At 47.3% G+C, this 19,430-nt stretch overlaps 1 protein-coding gene across 2 annotated transcripts in view; it reads right to left on the bottom strand.

The window, feature by feature from the left end:
• The window catches only part of FAM120A (family with sequence similarity 120A), a 96,830-nt gene that overhangs the window by 65,499 nt on the left and 11,901 nt on the right, over window positions 1-19,430 (bottom strand). For both annotated transcript variants that reach the window (XM_043567331.1, XM_043567330.1), the window contains exons 2-3: window positions 13,289-13,535; window positions 9,699-9,781 (exon numbers count right to left, since the gene is read on the bottom strand). In XM_043567331.1, coding sequence (XP_043423266.1) covers window positions 9,699-9,781; window positions 13,289-13,535 — 330 coding nt within the window. The remainder of the gene's footprint in view (window positions 1-9,698; window positions 9,782-13,288; window positions 13,536-19,430) is intronic.

Genomic DNA, 19,430 nt, shown 5'->3' with positions numbered 1-19,430 from the left:
CAAAGGATTCCACTAAAATCCAAGACTCTCTCCCAGATGGATGCTGATTACGCTAAAGCCTCCTCTAACACTTTCTGAAATGTGCCACCAGAAAGGATCATTTGACAGGGCCTTGACTTTCACATGATGGAATGAAATGTTTCCACTGAAACAGCAACTCCCTTCCAGAGGTGACAGACAGCACACTGGCAGGTGAGTGTGCTGTGGGCTAAGGCTTCGGCCACCTTGTGTAGACGCGGGGCATCCCGCGTGGTGTCACAGCCGCAAAGACAAGGGGAAGCTAGCTGTACAATCAGTCGTTTCTCTCACGAGGTCAAGGCACTGGCCCATGCTCCATTTCTGTACACATCCTGCCCTGCTCCTCAGAGGTTTCAATCCCATTCACGTTTTTTGCTTGCTTTTTTAAACAAAGAAAATGGGTGTTCCCAAATCCACGGATTATATTTTTGTGTTGGATAACTTTTTTCTCCTTTTTAGAGAACGAATATTCTGAGAATTTTTCTTCACTTCAGCTCTTGTCTTTGCACCTCACGCCAGCATGCTGACAAGAGCCCAAATGTGTTCCCACCGCCCCACGCCCGTTGCTCCGTGAGCGGTGCGGCACGTGCATCTTTGCCGCATCTTCAGGAAACGAGCATCAGCATTCTGATATACGATTTCGCTGAGCAGGTTCACGTACACCAGCTTCTTAATAGGAAAATGTACCCCCGCACACACCCTGGGAACTAGTCAAGAGCCAATTACACCGCATCACAGATGCGTGCACACATGCAGTTGAACCCCAGGATATGCGGTATTCCAGGCCCGGGCAACAGAGCCAACAGTGAAGTTTCACCTGTTGGTTAAATAATCTTTACATGGGGCACTTAACAGTCAGTTAAGTGTCCCACTTCGGCTCAGGTCACGATCTCACGGTTCGTGAGTTCGAGCCCTGCATCAGGCTCTATGCTGACAGCTCGAAGCCTGGAGCCCGCTTCGGATTCTGTGTCTCCCTCTCTCTCTGCTCCTCCCCTGCTCACGCCATCTTTCTCTCTCTCTCTCTCTTTCTCTCTCTCTCTCTCTCTCTCTCAAAAATTAACATTAAAAAACTTTTTTAAAGTAATCTTTATCCTGTTTCCTTCATACAGAATAGATGATCCGGGACCACTGAAGTCTTTGTTTATAGTGATGGGAATCTGAAATCTCAGATGTTCGTGGAAACAAGAAGACATTCGCGGAGCACCCACAGCAACAAGCGTGTGGGTGTGCAGCCCCCAGGAGGTCACCACAGGGGATACCTCATCACCCACCGCTGTCCCCACCTGCACAAAGGGCTGCACAGCTGACTTCAGAGAAAATATTTATAAAGCACATTTGAAAATGTCGTCTAGAGTGGACACCAGATGGGGAGACGGGTGCATGTAGCTGGACGTTTGACTTTGTAGCACATTAGTTTATGGTAAACAATACAGTTTGTGACTTAAAATATTTTTTTATAAAGATACTTAGAAAATATAAATGTTAGAAATCCAAATACTTGAAAGTGAAGCAAAGGTAAAAATATGCAAATTACAACAGATTCGTGTCTTTGTTTTGTTTGGAAAATGCTGTAGTTGTATTTTTATTCTGCTAATAATTATGTCATCATAATTATGTCAAGGTTCACTAGTATTTTATTTTGCTTTTGAAAATCTTATAGCGTGCTGTTAGGGATTAGGTAATAACATCAACATTTTCAAGAAGTTTTACATCAAGTATTTACACAGGTACAGTGCTACCATTTTGGTTAGTCTAAAATAAATTTTGACGAAGTAAAAAAAACAGGAACAAAAAAACCCTTCATGAAGATCTCTCTCAGCTTGTGTCCAAACTTTGCAGAAATGCTATCCATCCATCATGTATGTTTCTGCAAGTGCACGGATGTTCAATTCTTTATCCTCTCATCCAGCTAACTGCTCAACATGAAGCCATAAGCAAACTGGAACGCACATCACTGTTACATCACCTGCCAGGACAGGGTGACTGTCATGGCTACTCGGTCCCCCTCAGGCCGGTCGTTGCACAGCATCTGGCTTGAGCTCTCAGAGCCATGTCAATTCCCACAGACTCGCACACTAACTGAATAAACACACCACAAAACCATGATTCTGGGGCTTGGTACTACGGCTCCCACACGACCTCCTGGCCGCACGCTGGAAGACAGGTGAGAGGAAGGCACCAGTTTCACTAACGGCTCTGCTGAAGCAGAACCTGACCCCTCCATCACCATTAGGAAAGCTGCAAAGTGTGAGGACGGTACATACGGAGCAGCGTCTCAACGCCCTGACGTCAGAGGCTCACAAGGAGACACCTGCTGGCCAGGCTCCAGGAGGTCCCTCAGAGAACCCCGCAGACAAGCATCACTGCATTTCACCCTCACGCCACCGCCGTGTGGTGCACTCTGGATGTCCCAACAGGACAGAGGGGTCCACCAAGGCACTCGCGGAAGCACCCAGTGAGCGGCGCGGCCACGGCCCCAAGGCAGACCACACCCTGGTCTCCAACCTTCTAAGTGACACCTCTTCTAAGGTTGAGATGTCTTTTCTATGAAGCAATGGCAGGTGGCGAGCTTCTTTTCCTTCTGATATTCCTACTGAAATGGTTAATTAAGAACAGGCAACACTACAGTAGCCCTCCCCCCACCCATCCTTTTTCTTCAACAGACCCATGAAACCCAAATCCATGCTACTGACGAAGGGAGCCACGGAAAGACCAGGCACAGGAGAGGTATGAGGTCAGGCTATGTCAGATGTGGGGAAGTGGGGGCCTAAGGGTCCAGGGCTCCACACACAGCTGAGCAGTGCCACCAGAGGCGGTCAGGAAGGGCAGGGCGGGTCAGGAAGAGTCAGACCAGATGCAGGAGGGGGCAAGAATCAGAGACACCCGCCAAACTCTACCCTGGACATCACAGGGCCAGTTGGTATCACTCTCTAACAAACAGGATAAACCCACACAGACAAGCTGGAGTGCCACATCTGGTGTGCACACAGAGATGCCCTGGTGGGTGGGGGTGAGACACACGCTGCAGTCGGGGAAGGGGTCTCGCTGGACACTGGGTCCACTGGATAGTCATCGACATGTGCCAGAAAGCAGGAGGCCACAGCACGGTGCAGGTGGACCCTCGGGAACCCACACACAACAGGAGTCAGGGAGGGGACACGGCACATGAGGCACACAGAACCAGGCTGGGGTCCAGGAAGCAAGGCAGGGGTTTGCAGGGTGAGGAGAGCAGGGGGGGCTGAGGGTTGAGTGTTTCATGCCCCCGGGAGGTGAAAACCATTCATTAATTCATGGATGTCAACTGTGTCCTCAGCAGCCTTGAACCAAGGCCAACTGTGGCGGCCCAAATTCAGCGCGGGGTTAAGCTGTTGGACCCATTACTAGAGACCATCTTCAGGAGACATGTGGGGGAACAGGGAGCTGGGAGGAGGTGGGGAAGACTGGAGCACAAATACAAACCGAGGTCCACGAGAGCAAAGGGGCGGGTGTGCAGGGCCGCAGATGAGAACACAGCACAGACCAGCCTTGGACCGAGCAGAAAAGGGCCATGGCCATGGGCCTGGCCGGGGGAACGGGCAGCGGGGCCAGCCCCAGCATCGGGCGAAGGGCCTGTAAGTGGGGGCAGTAAAACCAGGAGAGCCTGGAAGACAGCAATGCATGTGTACGACACGTTCAGGAGGGAGGGTCACCTGCGGACACCTGCAGTCCAGTTCACACCGGGAACCGTGATTTTCAAATCCGTTTTATAGAGGTATTTTATGTGCAATAAAACCCATCAGCCTCAGGCAGACAGGTCACTGTGTTCTGAGGAAGGCAGACCTCAGTGCCGCCGCCACACAGTTGGAAAGAGAGCCCTTCCACAGCCCCATGGCCCCCGTGCCCTCACAGCCAGCCCCAGACAGCGACTGCCCTCTGCTTCCTCTCCGAGCGCCACTCTTTCTGGGCTCACACAGGAGTCTCAGAGAGCTCCTTCGTGTCTGGCATCTGCCATTTCAGTGAAGAGAAGTCTGCTCCTTCCCCACTCCCAGGCCTCCCTGTGTGACTCTTCCACCCACCATTCACCAGCTGACCGTGGGGTCGGTCTGAGGTCCCGTGGGTCACATGGCAGGTGCGGGCTCAACGTTGTAAGAAGCTGCCCGGCCACATCCAGGTGGCCACTTGGCTGTGCTCCCAGCAATCACCTGTCAGAGCCGTGGCCACGGTGGCGGTCCCACCGCCATTCCCTAATGACGCGGAGGGCCTCTGTGCACCTACTGAACATTCCAGAAAATGCCTGTTCAAACGTCCCCCCATCTTTTCTGGCTGGGTTGTATCTTCTTACTGTGCTGTCCTTTACAAATTCTGGCCACGGGTTCCTTACCAGAGACACACTCTGTTCCTTTCCCTCAGCCACTTGCTTTTTATGCACTTCACTACGAAATCCTTGCCTCAGTCCAGGTCACAAAGATCTCCTCTTACGTTTCCTCTAGTGTTGATTTTTACTCTGGAGTTGATTTTTATATTCTTTTCACTTTTGCATAGGGATGTCCAGTTACTGAAAACACCAGCCCTTCCCCCTTCCGACCATGTGTCCAGGGCTCCACTGGGCTCTACTGCGCTCTGCTGACCCAGCAACCGGCCCGTGTCAGGACCATACCTCCTGGGTTAGCACAGCCTCACAGGGAGATGTGAAGCCCTCCAACTCTGTTGTCCCTTCTCAACACTCTTGTGGTTTATTCCAGGTCCTCTGCAGTTCCACATGAATTTTAAGCTCAGTTTTCAATTTCTACAAAAAAACAAGCTTGCTAGGATTCTGATAGGGAAGTAGTAAAATCTAAGTAAGTCTTTGAATCCATGAGCACAGTGCTTATTTTCGTTTGTTTAGGTTCTTCCTCAGCCGCGACTGTACATTTTCACTGTCAGGTCAGGTGTGGTCTCAGCCAGGGACGGCGCCGCCCACGACTCCCATCGAGGGAGGAGGTGGACACGGAGCCCGAGGCAGGTGGAGCTGCCCAACCAGCTGGCGAGGGCCCACCGGGAGGTTCGGGCTCCTGGGGGAAGGGAGACACCGGCAGGTAAGTGGCGGGCCCCCAGAGGCCCAACAGCGAGTGTCAGCGCGTGAGAACACTACCAGCAGCAGGTGGTGGTAACAGAGGGAGGGGTAGTGAAGTTTAGGAGGGAAGACGGAGCTCTTCTGGGAGGAGACCCAGGGCAGCACTCTGGGCCCAGGAGGCAGAGGATGTGCGGCCAAGCTGTCTGGCTGCCCTTGTGCACTGAGCTCATAAGGGCTCTGCAAGGTAAAGAGGAAGACTGGCAAGGTCCCCCAAGGCTCCCCTAAATGACAGAAAGTGACTGAGTGGAGTCACTAGGAGCAGTGAAAGGTGGTATTGAGATGAATTGAATTTCAAAAGAATTATCAAAGAGCCACATCAAGAAAGTTTTTAAAAGCACAACCCACAGGATGGGAGAAAGTATTTGCAAATCATGTGTCTGGTGACACCTGTGTACCCAGAATACAAAAGAAAAAAAAAAAGGCACACACACACACACACACACACACACACACACACACACACCCCTCTTACAACTCAATAATAAAAGACAACCCAATTGAAAAATGGACTAAGGACTTGAGTAGACATTTATCCAAAGAAGATAACCAAATGGTCAGGGAGCACAGGAGAAGATGTCCAACATCATTACTCATCAGAGAAATGCAAATCAAAACCACATCACACCCACTGGGACAGCTAAAAATAAAAGAGCCAATAACGAGCGTTGGTGAGGATGCGGGGAAATCAGAAACCTCACAGGCCGCTGGGAGGGGAGTGAACGGTGCAGCCACTAACAGAAAGCATCCTGGCCGCGTCTCGAGAAGCTGAGCACAGAGCTCTCACGTAACCAGCAATTCCGGCCCCCAGGCACACACCTGAGAGAAAGGGGAATCGGGTCCAAACAGACGTGTACACACATGTTCAGAGCAAAGAACTCTGGGTTAAAGTCTATAGATAAAATTTAAGATAAAATGTTCCTGATGTGACCTGACAGGTCATCCTGGTGTCCAGATGCCTCAGAGAGAGGTAACGTTGGTTGAAGGAAGGCAGGGTATTCGAATCAGAAAGGAGGGCACGCACAGGCTAACATGGACGGAGTTCCACAAGAGGCGGAAGCAAGCCAGGGAGCTATGGGGGTGTTCCAAGCACCGCGCAGGAAGGGGGGCGTAGGGGACACCAGCACTACCCACTGACCACAATTGGGGTGTGGTGCCGAACACAGAACAGAGGCCCGTCCACCACGGGGGAGACCAACACGTGAGGGGGGTCTGGGGACAGGAAGGGCCAGCACACACTTGCAAAGGGGCTCAACCAAACAGGTGGACAAGGGGCTCTGTGGCAGGAGACACCTGTGGGTCAGAACAACTGACAGGGATAAAAACACCACACGCGTGAAAATTAACATGAAGTTTAGGAACACAAAAACCATTAAAATAATGGTCCGACCTAAAAACATTTTTAAAATTAAAACAACTAAGTGGTTACTCAAAATAAAACTTCCACCACTTACTAGGACTCAAAATCATACAGCAGTAACAACTCAAAAAGCACATTAAAGAAAGACAGCCCACTCAGCACATGCTTATGGCCAGGGGGTACTCCCGCCAGGGCTGACTAACCCGGGCTCCCAAGGCCCCACCCCTGGTTCTGGAATTTTCCATCATATAACATGGCCTCCTGCTGTCCTGAACACAAATGGAATATTCTTGACTGACAAATCAAACCTGAGAAACACGACGCCACCTTCCCAGCACCTCTTCTATGGAAATGAAAGAAATGAAAAGGATCCTGCCTAGCTGCTTCACCTCCGCTTCTCTACCGCCCTCGGGAGATTCCAGGTTCTGAGTATGTCCACCACTGCCCTCTCACTGCGGGGAACACAACCCTGATCATCAACACGGCACACAGAGCTCTGCTCCCCTCCCAGCCCGCTGTCTGCAGCGATCACCCTGCAACCGGGTCGTCTGCGCTTATGCTGCACCCACAGGCCCACGCCGGGCGTGCTCGCCTAACAATCGGAGCTGTGGACGGGGAGGTCGCAGGGGGAAGGGGAAGACTGTGGTGCTCCACGGCAAGGGGTGCTCCGGGCTCACTAGGCAGCGGGTTCATGTAACGCCCACCCTCTGTGAAGAACAAGCTGGTGGGGATGACCTCGGCGAAATGCCACAGAGCAAGACAAGGAAGGGCAACAAGTGCACCTGGCGACACGAATCAGATGCCTGTGAGAGCTGTGTATACCACAGACTGCTAAAAATCACGAGAAAGGGTTACACACAACAACTAACCAAATTCTCAAGTCACCTGGTTACTTTCACGAGTGGGAGTAAGCATACAGGATACGGACAGCGGGATCCAGCAGCGATGTTCATGAGGAAGGGGACCATCGCATCCCACTTCCCAACATGTGCCACGGGGCCTAAATGACATCGCAGCACACAGATGGTGTGTGTAAAGGACTAACACAAAAAAGCTCTGCGATATGTGAACTCAAAGCAGATGTGCTTGCATTTTAGAATGTGACTTTAAATAAAATGCCTACAACTTATCAAGTCCTTGAAAACTTAACTGTGGCTTGCTTCTCCACCACACCACCAAACCCCCAGCTGATGTTCAAAATACACATGATGATAATGCATAAAACCTCACTGGATCCTGACTAAACGAAAACAACAAACAACGCCATAAATGCCTTACAGGAACAGTGGAAAAATTTGAGTATGAACTTAATCCTAAGTGATTAGGGAATTCCTGTTCATGCAGTTGACATGATAATAGTGACAGAAGTAAGAAAGAGATTGGCCTCGGGGTATCTGGGTGGCTCAGTTAAGCGACTGACTTGGTTTCGGACCAGGTCAGGATCTCACAGTTCAGGTGCTCGAGCCCCACATTGGGCTCTGCACTACTGACAACACAAAGCCTGCTGGGGATTCTCTCTCTCTCCCTCTCTCTCTGTCTCTCCCCAACTCACACTTTCTCACTTTCTTTCAAAATAAATAAATAAACTTTAAGACACATTAGCCTTAATTTTAGGTAATTATGATATAAACTGAAGTTTTCACAGGTGACGTGGCAGGGTATCTGCAACTTCCAAATAGTGGAGTTAAAAAGCAAAGACAGATGTAAATCTACTTCTTGGCCAAATGTTAACTGTAGAACCAATTAGATACATGGATGGACGTTGCCCATCTCAATTTTTTACATACTTAACATTTTTCTTAACACAAAATTAGGAAAGACACACTCTAATGATGTTAGTGACCTCCCAGCAGACTGAGCTGGTTCCCCAATAATCCCACAAACAGTGCTGCCGTCTAACCTCTGACACGTGACCAAGGCCAGCTCGGCCAAGACGCACACGTGGTCTGGGGTCCCGGGAGCCTCTCCGCCGCTATCCACAACTGCACGAACCTTGTATTAAGCCAGGCTTCCCTTCATCTCCACTTACAAAAGCTCCTGTTCGGCAAACGTGAGGAGCACAACACCTAACGCAAGTGCACCTGCCTGCAGGCCATACATCAGCAGTGGGGCCACCCGGACCACAGACCGCAGCACTTCATCCATGAGGACACGGGAAGAGCACTGCGGCCAACAGCAGGAGAAAGCTACTCTCCTTCAAGCACAGAAAAAGCAAGGAAAACAAGTAATTTCTAACAAGAGGAGAAAAACGGACTTTCAGACAGAAGGTGAAAACCCAGGGCCCAAGAACTATTAGCACAACGAAGAGCGGGGTCCAGGCAGCAAGGAGTCGGAGCAAAGAGGCAATAAGGAGTTTCCCTTGAATGATCAGGTTTCTCCAAAGTTCACTCCAAGTTAAATCACAAAAAGCAATTTGAACCTAAACACGGATGGAGACAGTTTGTGAAGGGAAGGTAATTCTGACAGGAGGCAGAATTTCAAGGGAGCTGTGCCTCCGGGAAGCATGGCAAGTAGCCCCCTTCACTGAAGGAGCCGAGGCCCAGGCTGCCCAGCAGACCTCCCATCGGCACCTGACAGATGGCAGCTGTGGTCACGGTGCCGCTCCACCAGGAAAGGGGACTCTGAGTCCACGTTAGACTCCAACTTCCCACGTTAGAGAAGCGGGAAGCACAGCTTTCCCACGCTCATCATGGTCGCAACAGGAAGGCGAGAGACATAAAAAAGACGAAGCATTCAAAACCAGTACAAAGGGAACACTTCTCTGATGAACTTGGTTGGGTCTCTTCCATCACTCAAAAAACATTAAAGCCTTAATTAGACTTTTACAATTTTAGAATATTATAGAAAGTTATGAAATTTATCAAAATGTGCTAAGATATGATCCAAGTAACAGCCAACTGTATCACCTGTTGAAAATATTAATGTTTGTAAAACAGTATTAAAAACCTATAGCTAAAAGATCTCCACCTACCTAGGAACACAGTGTGAATTCCCCTAAGAGAATTTTTAAGGACATTCACAAATTTCCCTAAAGTGCAGGGTTGGGAACAAGATAAGGGAGGCTGTGTGTGTGTGTTCTAAGGCGGTGCGGACCCGGAAGGCAGGGGATGGGTGCGATCCTAGCTGTGCAGCTGTTTCCTTCAACGATAAAGGAACGTCATTCACATATTAAAATTACAGCAAACTCAAAAGCTGATGACCACCCATGTTGGAGAAGAAATGAACTTGTACCTTAAGTGAGGCTAGAGGATGCTCTGGGCCAAGCAAGCTCCAGTGGAAGGAAGCCAGGTCTTCATCAGGTAGAATGTGATTCCCTGCAACACAGACACGGCACAGTGAGGAACACGGCATCAGCGACACGGGGCAAGCCGGCAGCACCATATGCATCATCATCTGCAGATTACCTCTGCAGCTTCACTTCAGACTTTGCGAGGACTTCGCAAGACTGCCTCCTTTGACACATCACGTAAAACTTCCACAGAAAAACTGAAAATACTTCTTCATCTTTTACTAGAGAACCACACACAGCAGGCAGATCTCTTGCAGCTGCCGCATGATGTGGACAGGACAGTTCCCACAGCATTCGAGGTGAACAAACTGTACAGAACCTGAGCCGCTTGGCCGCCAGGTACTCAGGTCGGTCTGACAATGCGGGGGTAACGGATACAGCTTTCATCTGCTCGTGAGACCCCAGGCTTCAAACCACACTCTGTCACCTGGGCTCCACAGCAGAGGCCGAGTGCACAGTTACAAAATCGTTCTGAGCTAGGTTAATGATTTGTGACACCTCCTCTGGTCACTTCCACCACCACCCGCAAACAGATGACGGAGCACAGCCCACCCTACCACCAGGAATGCCACTCGGCTGGGTGCCCTATCACCAGGGCTATGTCAAAAGTAAGAATTGCATCCAGTTGAGAAACCACATTTTTGGGGAACACTCTCCCTTCACTGTAGTTCTCGAATGCCAGCATACCAACATCGTTAGTATGTTACTTCTCTCGGTGACATTTAAAAGTGGTAACTTCCTAAATAATTCTGTGATTTTTTAGATTATGATTTAGTCCCCTCCACACGGAGAAGCCAGATTCATTAACTGCCTGCTAACAGAAAGCAAAACAGGGTGAGTTCTTAATTAATTAATCTTAATATTCTAAACATACAAGTATACAATCCAGGAGTCCTGAACTGCCATGAATCCAGAGGAGCAGAGTTAAGTCCTACTGTCCTACTGAGCTTTGCACTGCTTTCCTGTGCTCACACCTGCACAGAACTTTACTGTGAAGTAGGACGTGTCTTGGATTTTTGTGAAGCTTCTATTTGAAAAAAAATATGAAGTCAATTCCAACATCAGTAACAGTCTGTTAAAATCTGGGTCACATACTTAATTGAATATTCTACCCAACCTCTACAACAAAACAACTCCTATAGCTGCTCTTCCTGTTACAACAAGGGAAAGGAAATATCCTTTCTCAGTTGAGAACACTGAAACCTTTACACCAAACCTAAACTAAAAATGTTTACCCAATTAAGAGTTTACCTGTTGGGAATGCAAGCTGGTGCAGCCACTCTGCAAACAGGATGGAGGTTCCTCAAAAAACTAAAAATAGAACTACCCTATGACCCAGCAATTGCACTGCTAAGGCATTTACCCACGGGATACAGGTGTGCTGTATCGAAGGGACACGTGCATCCCCATGTTTATAGCAGCACTATCGACAATAGCCAAAGTATGGCAAGAGCCCAAATGCCCATCGATGGATGAATGGATAAAGATGTGGTGTGTATATATATATACACACACATACGTACACACACACACAAAATGCAGTATTACTCAGCAATCAGAAAGAATGAAATCTTGCCACTTGCAACTACGTGGATGGAACTGTAGGGTATTATGCTAAGTGAAATTAGTCAGTCAGAGACAGACAAAAATCATATGACTTCACTCATATGAGGACTTTAAGAGACAAAACAGATGAACAGAAGGGAAGGGAAACGAAAATAATATAAAAACAGGGAGGGGGACAAAACAGAAGAGACTCATAAATATGGAGAACAAACTGAGGGTTACTGGAGGGGTTGTGGGAGGGGGAATGGGCTAAATGGGTCAGGGGCATTAAGGAATCTACTCCTGAAATCATTGTTGCACTATATGCTAACTAACTTGGATGTAAATTTTAAAAAATAAATAAATAATTAAAAAAAAAAAAAGAACTTACCTATAACTTGTCTAAATTTTTTTAACTTATCTAAATTTTTATAGAAACTCCAAGTCCTAAATTCATTATTAGATTATTCAAAATGTTAACTATTGCTTTTCATTTATTTTAAAATTTCACATAATAATTTAGCTAGAAGAATACAGAGCTTAAATTATCTCCACAAAAATATATTCAACGTTTCTTAAATATAATAAATGAATACCTTCCCATATTGCAAATTAGCTAAGGGATTCAATATTCTAGAAGCATACAATTTTCCAACTCATTTAAGTTCAATTAATATGCCGCAGTCATTTTGTATAATATTTAATATAAAGTTTTTCATAATATCCCCATCTACATAATCACTTTTAACATCAGAGAAATACCTTTTACATTATAATATTTGAAAATATGAAACTATACTTAGAAAATTAGTTTTAATTCTCCAAAATCCCAAGTCAGAAATGGACAGAAAATACCAAGTACTGAACAGCATATATTTGAGATTAGATTCAAACAAGGACAATTTTCAAAATCAGAATTTTTGACTAATGTGGTTACACACAGTTTGAAATGCTACCCCAAATAACACATGAAAAACTGTGGCTCCTTCAGTGTAATTTTTAATTCCGTAAAACTTTTTGGAATGTTTATAAAACCTGATACATAGAAATCTAAAAACAACCCACAGCATAATTGCCGTTTTACACACTCCAGAGAAAACAGAATGCGCAGGAAGATCCCACTAATCTGGAGACCACGTAGCGTTCACACACACCGCCTGTGTGTCCCAAGTGGCCCCCTACCTGCCGCTGTGGCCCAAGGCCACAATCACAGGAGGGCCTTGCTCGGAGCACGCCCACCTACACCGTGATCATGATTCTTAGAAAAGCAGCCTTTAGAGCTGGGTATTCAAGCAGCTGTAGATATGCACGCTGCACCAGACCAGGATGGACAGAAAAGAAAGAAAAAAACTGCAAACTGCAAACAAAAGTGACAGAGAATATAATACCTATCGGAAAGTCATTTTTACAGGAACAAATGTATCAAATTTTAATCAAAACAAGATTTCATCTTTTCTAGGCATCCAGCATGAAGCATTCCTCCAAGGAAGTTTTTAAAGATATTTATACATCTACTTGAAATGTAGGTGTTAGAAACAAGGCAAGATAGCTTATGTCTGTTGTTTCCCTTTCAAAGCAGTAAGCGTCCCCAACATGCAGGAAAGCGACAGTGCTAACTGCACAACGTATTTTCTTCTGAAACAAACATAATTTGTGCCAAAGGGTTAAATGTCTAATTTCCATAGTGAGAATGTGCTTAACATTTGTGATTTTAAAATGTCACTTTCCCCAAAGTATCAGTGAATTTATTCCCAAAATTAGTTTTTCAGCCTGAACAGAACACATAAACAAATACGTATGAACAAAAGAAGCACATTATCAATTGCACCAAAAAATAATACTGAGTAAGGAATACTACTGAGGAGGGGCACATTCCCTGGTTAAGTACAATCCACAACATTCCGACACTGACTTTTTTTTTTAAATACCAGTGTGTTTCTAGTGTAGAACCCTATCAAATGAAGCAGTTTTCACACTGCCCACCTACCTAACAGAGCGGCAAAGATAGGGAAACGGTTTGGGTTCAGGTCCAGCTGCTTGGCGACCTCGTGCATCAGATACTGGCTCGTGGTGAGACTTTTCCCGTTCCGGCTCAGTTTGAGGGCATGGGCACTGAAATAGTAGGGGATGTTGCACAGCGCGTAATCGGAGTCATAGGCGACCAAGCCGTGGAAGCCGTTTTCTCGACAGAAACCGATCACTTCCTGGTGATGGTCCTCAATGCTCTGAGCCACCTGTGCAAGAGAGAAGAGCACGCGGTCAGATCCGCCCCGCTGCAGCACCCACACAGACTCCCCTGTGCAAAATCTGCAAATCCCAGACACAGAAACACCCAAAAGGGCCAAAGAGTCAAAAAACCACAATAAAGGGCACGCCACATGGCGCACATGAGAAATCTCTGTGGGAACCATCTCCTGGGCAGTAACCAAAATCCCAGCTAGCCAGCAAATTAATTTTCCGTTTCAAAGATCACCTGCTTCAAAATACACAATGCCAGTTGATTCCCTTTACGGTATTATGAAGGAAAACAGAAAGAGAAAAAAGGGACAGAAGAAGAAAATAAAGAAGTGTCAAAGCAAGAGACAGAGAGAAGCCAGCCACCCTGGGGAAACCAAATAATTTCTTCCAAGTAGGAATAAGTCAAATAGATCAGAAGGATTTGTCTTTTACACAAAAGCCACATGTTACCCACCACCTACCAATCCACTAGTTATTTACACTCTAAAGCACTTGGCACATGGGGATAGTAGTAAGGGTGGACATTTACCCCAAACATCACTGTAATGTGGTTACCCCGTGCAAAGGACCAGAGCTGGCAGTGCAGCCCCAGCACAGGACCGCCATGGGGACCAGGGCTAACCTCATTGCCTGCTCAGTGATGAAAACTACAAGCCATGGCCTCTATCCTTGTACTTACTGGCTCTCTCATTGTGAGTGGTCTGCCCCCCGTATCTCCGGGTCGGCAGCATGCTAAGGGAAGGGCAGTGGCAGTACCAGGAGAAAAGTAAAAGGCTCTGCAAATCTCTCTGCTCCCAAAAACATACCAAAAGGCATTGAAAACCACCTTCCTAAAATATATATAGTCAATCAATTCTCCTGTTTCCCAAACTGATTTAGCCAACTGAAATCTGGCAGGGTTTTTTTGTTTGTTTGTTTGTTTCTACAACAGTTAAGGTATTTGAGAAAACAGAATTTTAGGGACGCCTGGGTAGCTCAGTCAGTTAGGCGTCTGACTCTTGATTTTGGCTCAGGTCATGATCTCACAGTTTATGAGTTTGGGCCCCATATCTGGCTTTGTGCCAACAGCGTGGAGCCTGCTTAGGATTCTCTCTCTCTCTCTCTCTCTCTCTCTCTCTCTCTCTCTCTCTCTCTGACCCTCCCATGCTTGTGCTCGCTCACTCTCACACTCTCTCTCAAAACAAATAAACTTAAAAAAAACCTACTTTAAAAATGTAAAAAAAAAAAGAAAGAAAATAGAATTTTAAACTAAATCCGGTGATACAGCTAACAACGGAAAATTAACTACCCAAGGAGCCCTAAAGGTGAAAAACATAAATGTAAATTTACTTAAACATAAATTTCTAGAACTATACTGTCCAATGAGTGGCTATACTGAATTAAAATTAAAACTAGATTACCTGCAAACAGTGAATGCTCACTGGTCACCTGCTGGGTAGGGCCATACAATCTCTCCCATCTCTCACCAAATTTCACAGGACAAGTAGTCACATATTTTGTTGGAAAGTTAGTTAGAACGAAATCTCACTCAGAAGCAAGGCATATTGAAAGGAAATATGCATACTTAAAGGAAAAGTAACTTCCTGCATTCTCTTGATAAATATTTTGATAAAAATGTTTTACCTCACAAGAAAAATATAACATACAGTCAATTCACTTGTAGGTCTTAGAAGAACGCAGTTTTGTCCCTTCACTAACCTGGAAAAGTATAGTTTTAAAAAGTTCTGACATCAGGCCAGCTCCACATCTCCCAGCCCAAGCCTCCAACCCCCATCACTTCAGGACGTAGAACTTTCTAATGACAGCGATGTCCTAAAGTACTTCTAAACCACCAGCAACCCCCGGCCGTCATCCAGGCATCCTTCATCATAAATCTTCACAATCTGCCCAGAAGCCCCAAAATGAGAGGAGACTGTGAGGGGCCACCCCTCGCCCCCCCACCCCTCCAAGGAGGTGAAGAGGCAGCGTGGCTTCCTGCTCCAGAGCCGGGCACCCTGTGGACAGGGCACAGAATTAAGTGCAGGAGCCGCACACCGTACACTCTATATTGAGTGTCCCGGGAGGGAGTTTATGAAACGGCTCTCCCGGGACACTGAGGCAGGGGCAGTGCTCCTGAGTACCCACAGGCCGGTCACAGCCCCCCCGGGAAGGGCAGCAGGGCCAGCCCTGTGCCATCGCCCACACGGGCCCTCCAGGGGGAAGAGCAGGTGCACTGACCGAGGTGAGCACGGGAGACCATGGGAGTAAAACTCAGAGGAAACAACCTGCATTTTTCCGGAGCCATAAAACGTTCGCACTATTTGACCCAGTAACCTTACTCCATGAAAGGGAGCCTAAGAAACCAGTGCACTGGTAACAAGTGTGGGGGAGCATAACACGGGTCCAAGGAACAGGCTTCCTCAGGAGAACGGGAGTGAACATCCATGAGCCAGGTCAACAGGGCAGCCCACCGTGCTGGAGGCAAACGTGGGGAAGGCTTCCCACAAGCAAACTGTTCAGAATCAAGCCCCTGTGCACAGCCACGCAGAGCTGCGTCCGTGGGAAAGCACTGAAGGGAGAAAGCAAATGCCACCAGTTCTGTCGGGATGGTGCAATTATGCTTAATGAAAACTTCCTTAGAAGAAAAAGATTAATAGGCGCCTAGGTGGCTCAGTTGGTTAAGTATCCGACTTCGGCTCAGGTCACGATCCGGCAGTTCATGGGTTCGAGCCCCACGTTGGGCTCTGTGCTGACAGCTCAGAGCCTAGAGCCTACTTTGGATTCTGTGTCTCCTTCTTTCTCTGTCCCTCCCCTGCTCACACCCTCTCTCTCTCAAAAATAAACATTTTTTTCTAATTTAATAAATAAATAGCTAGCAAAGAGGATGGCTGGGTAGACAGAGACAATTTACATGCCACTCATTCATGTAAGGAGTGGATATGTTTGCATTAGTGACGTCCTTGCTCACCCCTGAGCCTGCAAGTGTGTATATTTCAATGGCCAAAAAACTGGTCAACTTGGGGCACCTGGGTGGCTCATCAACTGGTTGAGCATCCAAGTCTCGGTTTCGGTTCCAGTCATGATCTCACGGTTCATACCGTGCTGTTAGCACAAAGCCTGTTTGGAATTCTCTCTCTCCCTCTCTCTCTGCCCCTCCCCTGCTCAAGTGCGCACATGAGGGCTCTCTCTCTCTCTAGCTCTCTCAAAATAAAAAGTTATAAAAAAGGCAAAGTGAATGCGTTCTTGTTAATTCACTACAACACTAATCTGCAAATCATTAACAATACCTTAATCCTCCCTCAAAGTATACCCAGCATTAGACAAATAGCTGTCCAATAGAATTAACTTCATAAAACAAAAGATGAAGGAACCAAGCCCATGAGCACAGACTTCAAACCTTCAAGCAAGGAGGGCCACCCCCCACCCTGCCGTTCTGCTCATGGTTCCACCTCAGGCACCCTGAGTGCTGGCAAGGGGGACAGAACCAGAACACCTAGGTCCCAGTTCTGGATTGAAGTTCATCTGCCAAGCCAGGAATGTACAATTCATAGGTCTTTAAGTTTCCTTCAACTTCCAAAATGCTGGTATTGTCTCCCACCATTAAAACCCACCACGCCTTGGGGCACCTGGGCGGTTCAGTCAGTTAAGCAACTGACTCTTGATTTCAGCTCAGGTCATGATCTCACAGTTAGTGAGTTCAAGCCCCACATCAGGCTCTGTGCTGACAGCACAGAGCCTGCTTAGGATTCTCTCTGTCCCTCTCTCTCTCAAAATAAATAAATAAAATAAAACTTAAAAATAAAATAAAATAATAAACTTAAAAAAATGTCCATCAACTGATGAATGGATAAAGATGTGGTTTGTATATACAATGGGACACTACATGGCAATGAGAAAGAATGAAATCTGGCCATTTATAGCAACATGGATGGAACTGGAAGGTATTATGCTAAGTGAAATTAGTCAGGCAGAGAAAGACAGATACCGTATGTTTTCACTCATATGTGGATCCTGAGAAACTTAACAGAAGACCATAGGGGATGGGTAGGGGGGAAAAAAGTTACAGAGAGGGAGGGAGGCAAACTATAAGAGACTCTTAAATACTGAGAACAAACTGAGGGTGGATGCGGGGTGGGGCAGAGGGGAAAATGGGTGATGGGCATTGAGGAGGGCACCTGTTGGGATGAGCACTGGGTGTTGTATGGAAACCAATTTGACAATAAATTATATTTAAAAAAAAAAATACCATGCCTTTTACTGAGGAAAGGCAACATGGCCTCAAGACCACAAGGTGACAGAGACACAATCCTCCCCAACAGGCAAGTGATGAAAGCCTGTTGGGGCCGTACCACAAGAGGACACAGATAAGAGCCAGAGGTCTGGGTGGTGGACACACATGACTCTATGCACTGTCCAACTCATACAACTGCACATCTCACACTGAGAATGAACTTTAACATATGCAAATTAAAACCAGATCAGACAGGACTGACCCCTCTTGGTAATGTGTATCTCGAGGGTGTAGGGGTGCAGGTGACAGCACTGAGACCACTTCATGTGTGGTGGACGAGCAGGTGTCCCACTGTCAGAGAACGGGGTTACACTGGGGCAAAGGGAGGAGGCTGGCACAACCCTGTGGTGCCAGCTGAGCCATGGAGACATCCTACGAACTGGTGTGTAGGTGACAACACAGACAGGCAGAGAAATCATCAGACGTAAGTGAGCACATGCACAGCTCCCAGCTGTCAACCAAGGGCTGAAAAGCCACACCTTAGAAGCAAGAACACCCCACCTCCATCTGGTTTCTAAATTCCGTTCACTAAATGGAACCAGGGCCCTTGAGAAAAATGGGTGATGCTGGGGCAGGGAAATCCAAGACAGGCCTGCAGCCACATACCTGTGTACCAGAAAGGAAAGAGGTGCTCAGAAAATGAAGGACACAGGAACCCACCCGAAAGACTCCCAATGGCCAAAGCTGGAACAGCGTGCGCAAGAAAATAAAGAATGTCATGTTGGGTTTGACCCCAAAGTATAAGACAGATACACGGGCCTGTAAGAGTCCAAACAAAGGGGAAGAAGATGCCCTACAGAAGAATTCCAGCAATAACGTGAAATCCCTCCCCAGCAGCTGAAGCTCACCCACACCAGCCCCTCAAATAGGGGCTGCCCTAAAAGACCACTTCCGAAGCAGCAAAGCAGCAAACCAGCAAACAGGATGAAGTGGTGTCCCGGGGCAGAGGCCAGCAGACTCCAGCATGGTACGCTGCGACAAAAGGGCACTGCACCTCTGGGGCACCCCCCCCCCAAAAAAAAACACGAGAAAATATCAGGCAGCCCAAACTGGAGGCCAGCCTACAAAACAGCTGCTCAGGGATCCAGAGTGCCAAGGTCACCAAAGAAGCAGAGGCTGAGAGCTGTCCTGGCCCAGAAGGGCCCGGGGAGACAAGACACCTGAAGGCCACAGGGCACCCCAGATCAGCCCAGAGCCTAAAAGGCCCCAGGTGGAAGGAGGGAAGAGATGGGAACGAAGCACACCCCAGTTCACCGTGCACACCGATGCGAGCTTCTTAGTTTTGACGACTGTGCGTGCTCACAGGCTGTTACCACGCACCGAAGCAAAGGGAAGGATATTCAGGAACTCTCTGTACCATCTTGGCAACTTTTCTATAAACCTAAAATTATTCCACAGTAAGAAGTTTATTTTAAAAAGAAAAAAGTCAACAGTCTACAAGACACCAGCTGGAAGACTATTTTAAGCTACTTCACCAGGTGAACAAAGCATTAACGGGCATGAACAGCACAGTCAAAGAGCCTATTATGTGAAAACATATCTCTCCGCAGATGGTGGGGCTTCGGGAAGCAGGAGAGCCCACCACAGGTGAGCCTGGGTCATTACAGACCCACAACCACGT

Source organism: Prionailurus bengalensis, chromosome D4 (assembly GCF_016509475.1).
Source record: "Prionailurus bengalensis isolate Pbe53 chromosome D4, Fcat_Pben_1.1_paternal_pri, whole genome shotgun sequence".
NCBI lineage: Eukaryota > Metazoa > Chordata > Mammalia > Carnivora > Felidae > Prionailurus > Prionailurus bengalensis.
This window is presented reverse-complemented; position numbering and strand designations above follow the sequence as displayed.